We start from the raw sequence: 6,877 nt of genomic DNA on the forward strand, positions 1-6,877 counted from the left end.
TGTCTACTTGTAATCTGAATGTTTTAGCAAAGAAATCCAGTATTTGAGAACTTAAAAGAACGTTGACTTTCACGTCCATGTTAAGTGTCACTGTTGGTTTGACACCTGTAGCAAGAATTGTATGTACAGGTCACGTCCGTGTGACTCAGAATGTTCCAAGGGATTAATAGTTCTCTGAAGCCCCTCCAGGGTTTCCTCATCCAGTGGGCATTCAACTTCAGGAACCACAACTGTGCTGTTAGATTCTTCTTGCAGTACAGCACTCTCCCAGTCAATGCCTGGATCCCGAAGCTCCTTCAAATCCACAAACATATATAATGGTCATTATTCCAGAATAGGTACTTTTGGGAGGAATGTTATTTTGTGTAAGCGTTTTTTCCATTAAAATACAACAATTTAAAAAGAATGCCTTTGTTTTCATGTTCTTCTTACTGTAATTTAGATTAGTGGTAATTGATAAGCAAGAATGTATAAAATCACCAGAAGCATCTCCCAGATGTGCTGCAAGTGTTTTAATTTGTTAATTTCAGAAGAGCAGAGTTAACTGCTAACTAAAATTTTGAAATTCAACATTTAAATAAAAAAAAAAAAAAAATCAGATTATGAGCTGGTACCTCAAGTCTCTCGCCCTCGTCCAGCTCTTGTAGATGTCCCATACACCAGAGCTGTTCAGGAGTGAGACCACCTTCTGTCCTGAGGGGATGATTATTCCATCCTCCAACAAAGGTGACAAGATCTGCTCGGAGTCGAGGGACAAAGATGTAGTGGACACCAAAAAGATGAATGACATCTGAAATGTCAAGCAGGCCATCCTCCTCGAGTGAGTGAAGAATATCATGGTACTTGCTAGTGACTGCAATCCAGACATCACGCCAAAGTCGTTCTACTCTGTAAATACATTTGAATTTGGATTTCAGGTATTTCATGCTTCAAATCAATATCAGAACTGCTACAACAATCTACCCATGCAGTCAATAATAATATAAAAAACATCAAAAGACTAACCTCTGATTGTGGACACTCTTTCCAGATATGAAACTCGCTCTCCCTGTTCCTCTTGTGGCAAACATGAAATGTGCAATGTCCAGGTTTTCTACTCCTTGATCTGCCCTAACCCTATGATAAAAATACATTTTTAAGGAATTTTTAAAGTTTTCTTTAATGATACTTGTTGCTAGCATATAAATTAAATCAGGGCATAAAACCTTGATGGCAAGCCGTGAAGCTGGGCTGATCTCAGGAAAAATGAGAATGCAGTTTTTGCCCTGTTGTTAGTTGCTGCATCCAAGTACAGGACCTGCAGTAAAAACAAATGGAAAATTAAAGATCTGGTTTCAGATCATGTATAGTTTTTCAGTTAATAATGCAGTTTCATAATAAGTGTTCAAGGAATATTGTACGGTTCTATGTTCATAACCATAATTCAAAGCTTGAGTAGTCTATACATCAATATTGGTAGTACTTATCAAAAAATGAAAATGGCCTTTTAGTTTAACCTTTTTTGGTAAAGAACTGATTAGAAATTTAAAAAAATAATAATTGCAAATCGTCCACTATGTTGGCTTGCTGAATAATTGATGTTCATAAAAAAACAACCTAATAAAGCTCTCATTTCAAAACTACCAAATATTCTACATAACAGTTACACTTTTACCTTCCTTGAGTAGCCATCCACTCCACCAAAGATCACAACATTGTACCTGTTTCAGAGGGAAAACAATCTCACTAAGGCTTGATTTGCAGAACATGTAAGACATTGAAAATAAATTTTTCAGTATGCACACTTGCCACTGACTTAAACTGGACACTTGTCAGGTGTGCTGAAAATAATACCAACATTTTTATATGTTTATAAGTTCAATGAGACTAAATATTTTAGTTCTCTTGTCATGATTTTTTTTAAGTTTTCTGGAGCACTTAACATATTATGTGTTGATAGGCTTGTTATCATGGAAAATATTGATATACAAAGTGTAAATAATTGCTCAAGAAAATTTACAATTAACAATATTGCTGGTTTTGTTACACATCCTGTATTCCTTTTACTTAATATTACTCTATCAAGTGCTTTTTAAAATATTATAAATACACTGAAAGACCTATCAGATAAGGTTGATTAAAGCAGATTTAAAGTATAACGTGCATCTTTCTGCCCAACTTGTGTTAGAGCTATATAAGTGGGTATTTTACCTTATTAGCTTGTGATTTGTGTCTATGTGGACCAGGGAGAGAGGGCCTCGCACCGAGTAGCTTCTTCGCACAACACAGCCTAGTTCTGTGATCCGTTTGAAGATCCCTACAGCATCAACTCGATGCATGGAGGCCATCATTCTCCACCACTGAACACGGAGACCCATAGAAACCAAATGTCCTTGAACCATTCGATAGCCAGCATTTGGCATCTGATTTTTGATAGCCGATATGATGTTGTCCAGCTCTTGGTCATTCATTGTGCTGTATGTTCCTCTCACAGACAAGTCAAATTCTTGCATCCTCCTGTAGATTGTTCTTCTTGAAACACCAAGACATTTAGCAATGCAGCTGACTGGCAGCTGAATGTCCAACAAATTCTTGAGTCTTTCTCTCTCTAGTACGATTTTGGGGTGGCCAGGTCCCAGACCAACTTCTGTTTCCAGTTCAATAATGGCCACAGAGCTGATGTTAATTTCACACTGAACCAGATGATGAACGTTTTGTAGAGCCTCTGTAATCTCTGACAGACCGCCTATTTGCTGAGAGAAAGATTCAAACAGAACAAGCTCATGACGAGTCAAGAACTCCAAATAATCCAGATTTAGTGGTTGTTGGTTTAAAGCAGCTTTCAGTTTAGAGAGGAGTCTATGCATCATTTGCTGTCTCAGTATGTCCTGTTAAAAGCAGCAAGGAACATGGACAAGTACAATGAAATGATGTATCTCAGACAAAAATAAACAACCCATAAAACAAACTACATGAGGTACATCATTTTTCAAGTTTGCATAGTTTGCAAATTAGCTAACGTCAGTTATCAAGCGAATAATAATTAACAAAATGATTTTATATTACTTACATGTGGCCGGGACATGCTCTTTTCGTGCTGCTATTCAGTATTCGACGACATAAAAGAGAGCTACTCAAGTATAATTTGGAAAAATTAGTCAGTTGGCATGGTTGTATGATGCAACTACATTCTACTACACCAACAATAGTCTTAAAAAATAATATATTTTAAAATAAAATGATTAAAGATATTATCCGCAAATTGGGGTTTAAGAGATTTTAGCTGGATTTAGCTACATTTCGGACAGTGTTTCCGGAAAGCAGTAGCTAGCCAGCTGATTGGAGACCGTAAGAGCCAATCAGAATTTTTGAAACCAAGTCTGTGATTGGTTGGTTTTGTGGCACACTTATAACGGTGTACAGAGAGTTGAGCGTACGAAGCAGAGAATGTTGTGAGCGCAAGCAACACATTGCGAGCAAGCGCAAATGAAAAAACTGCTATTGTGTGTGTATATGGATAAGCGCAAACACTGAAATACGTTTTTTGCACGCAGCAATGAATTTTGTTCACTCAAATTCAGCTTTTGTAAGCTCAAAATAAATTTCTCCTCAAAATGCAACACTTGCACCTGCAATTTTTTTTTAACGTGCGCTCAATTTTTTTTTACGTCCGCTCAGAATAGTGGCACAAAAATAACGCCATAAAAAAGGTCCAGAACACATCTACAGATGTGGTTGTATAAGTATATAACAGCTGGATACTCACTACTACAGTTGACCCGCTGTTTGAGATAGATGCTTGTGTTTTGTTTTGTTTTTGTTTTGTCTTGTCTCTAAACTGTATCCAAGCAAACGCACGCCAAATAAACAGACCTGTTTATTTTTACATGTAGTGTTTACCATCTGATTTGTACCACTTGGGGGCAGCAAAGTAAAAGCAGAGTATGGAGCAGTGCATCAGAGAGCAAATGCTTAGTTTGAACTCCTCCGTAGGCTCCTGTCAGGGCTTAAAGTGTTTAATTCATTGTGATTTTTTTTTGTCAGATTGCATTGTTATCCTCATTAAACATTTTGGGTTTAAAAGGATCTCAAGCATACCAAAGAATCATATATTTTCATTCCCTGAAAACAACAAACTAGGTAAGCACACCATACCCATATTTTGTGCATTTTTCTGCATATATTAACATTACTTTAGGTTTTAGTTTAATACTGTTGTGAATACTACTTTTTTTTTTTTTACTGATGCTGTTTTCCTAGATATTTTTTCACTGCTAAACCCTCATTTTAATTTAAAAATTCTTTTATTTATTTATTTTTAATGTAGTCAGGACTCATCCATAATATGGAAATAAAATGTTAATAGATTATATATAAACTGCTTATTGTGCAGATGCTAATGATCATTTTAGTCCACAGTTACTCCAGCAGAAAAAAATGTGCCGTGTATTCATTCTGCAGTTTATGAAAATGAAAGGCTGCTAACCTACAGTATACTGTAGATGGAGAGATTAAAGGCATGACCCAGTTTTAGAGTGGACCAGGACTGAAAGCAAACCTTTGGCCTTGGCAAACCACACTAGAGATTATCAATAATAATCCAAAGGGCCAAAGCTGAAGTGGGGAGCTTGAGAACAGGTGCTCTTGTAGTGATACAAGTACTGTTCAGTTTATTCAACGTTTCCCTTTCTATTTTTGGTAAATCTCCTTTTCCGCCCAGGTAAATACATGACTTTCCTTTCATTTATTTTTTTTAAGCAGGGGGGAAAGGGCAGCTTGTTTTAACTGGAATTTTATCAATTTATGTTAAACATATCAAGCTCTCCAGATACCGTATAAACCCACAAGTTTGTTTTCAGGGAATAAAAATATATGATTTGAGTGTATCTTTGGTATGCTTGAGATTCTTTCAAACCCAACAAGATTAATCCAAAATATTCTTCGTCTTAGTGATAAACATATCTACATGTTCACTAGTCCTTTTTCCAGACTCTCACGTTTCAGAGACATGTACAGAAACAGAGCCAAACTAGTTCTACATGTAGCTCTCTCTGTCAACATCGCATCTTGATAAATGGCCAAAAACATGTTCTAAATATGAGCTATGTACTCTAATCCTGTACAACAAGCTGAAATGTTCATGGCAGAAACATTCAGTCATATGATCATCATTACATGGAATCTGAAATAAAATGTATTTAAATGCTTCAGCTATCATTTTAATTTTGTAAAATAGTCGGCTATAGTTTTAGTTTGCTTACTTTCTTTTGTGTAAATAAATAATCAGTGTTTTCATTTGGCATTTTATAATTTAGGGTTTATTTTTTGTCACTAGACAGTAGCTGCAATATGTGAAAAGAAAAATCCAGTGTAACTGTAACACTTTATGGAGAAATAATGAAACTTGAAGAGCTTCCCCTTTTTAATACTTGGTTTGAACGATTCTTCATGCAGGTGTTTTTCACATATTCAGAAGCTATAAGTGATTGAATCCATGTTTGACCTTTATTTTGGAAAGAACTCTCTTGCTGTGTTTGCTTCCCTGATTGTTTTGTGATACAACATGTTCGTCTTCTGCTGCTCTTTATTCCTTAAATGTATCTTTTTTATGGTTTCATCTTGATGCTAAATCTTTTATGTTAACACAAACCCATTCAAAAATGTGGTATGACAAATGTGACCCATCTGGAAGCTTATCATTGTCATTTGTTGGCAGCTAGTACAAATGGTTCAGGTTACACTGAGGCAGGTTTAGTCTTAGTGATTAGGCATGGCCCTAAAATTCCTTTGGGCATCCTTATGGTCTGTCACCAACAATCAGAAGCTTATCACATATGTCACAATAATTGAAATCACAATACTAGAAACTATAAAACAGTGAACTTTTAGCCATACTTTTTACACTCATCATTGGGAAGATATAAAAACCTTCATAGCATTCATATGACTATTATTAAATATAAGCACACATATAAAGTACTTGTTTTTGAACCTACATAATGTTACGTGCCATAACTCAGTTGGGCTTTTTTACAACCACAATGTAAGTGCTAACTGTGCTTCATATTTACATCTGATGTAGTTTATATTACCAGAGTTAGGCTCCATGCATCACATGTGTACAGATTAGAGAACAGTGGTTTAATGCATGCCATCCGTCAGTATTACAAAAATTAAAGCTGGAGGCATGACCCTAAGTACCAACACAGAAGTAACTTGACATGTGACCATTTTCAGTAAGTATATTGTGTAAGAGTTTCAAAAGGCATGAAAATGATTGATCTCTTTGAATGCTGGATATTTACATGCCCAGTCTGAAAGCTTTCATCATATATGCTGAGAATTTAACTGCTGTCAGAGGTCAGTGATATTAAACTGTACTGATGCTCCTGATGTTCTGCATCTGTGTGTTGTGTTTTTCTGAGTGAAAACATTCGTGAATTACGCACACACTTAGAACATGTTATCCACTATAAGTTCTAGGACAAAAGCTCAGATTATATATAGTAGATTTAATATCAGCACGAGACTGGATGCTGAAATGCTTTATTCACGTGTGTAAATCCTCTTTCATGCAAAGTGTTTTAATGGTATGCATAGAAATTAAACAATGCATTTGTATACTTGACCTATTTTTCCAAGTGGGGAAGAAACATATAACATCTGCCAATGAAAAACAAATGGGATTTTTTTTCCTTCTTGTTTTTTGGTCTGCAATTTGAGCTTATAAAGTAGATAGTAGATAGCTATGCAATAGAAATGTGGATATAAAAGGCTATCTATAAACACACATCAGGCATAACACTGACTATCTCTTCGCTTGTTAGGGATACTGTTCCATCCCATATTAAGGAGCAACAGAACATTTTGTCCTAAAAGTTGATGTGCTACAAGCAGG

At 35.8% G+C, this 6,877-nt stretch overlaps 1 protein-coding gene across 1 annotated transcript; it reads right to left on the reverse strand.

The window, feature by feature from the left end:
- Window positions 1-28: 28 nt before the first annotated feature.
- LOC146619926 (uncharacterized) lies at window positions 29-3,168 on the reverse strand. The gene is made up of 7 exons (XM_085369223.1): window positions 3,050-3,168; window positions 2,191-2,867; window positions 1,655-1,700; window positions 1,206-1,297; window positions 1,006-1,116; window positions 615-888; window positions 29-294 (listed from the first exon to the last, which is right to left on the reverse strand). Exons 1-7 carry the CDS (start codon window positions 3,062-3,064, stop codon window positions 88-90), a joined length of 1,422 nt encoding a protein of 473 aa, XP_085225349.1. The 5' UTR covers window positions 3,065-3,168; the 3' UTR covers window positions 29-87.
- Between the last annotated feature and the right edge of the window lie 3,709 nt (window positions 3,169-6,877).

The sequence above is a fragment of the Diplotaxodon limnothrissa genome, linkage group LG13 (genome assembly GCF_057381915.1).
Source record: "Diplotaxodon limnothrissa isolate DT_005_m linkage group LG13, D_limnothrissa_male_GT1.1, whole genome shotgun sequence".
NCBI classification, from domain to species: domain Eukaryota; kingdom Metazoa; phylum Chordata; class Actinopteri; order Cichliformes; family Cichlidae; genus Diplotaxodon; species Diplotaxodon limnothrissa.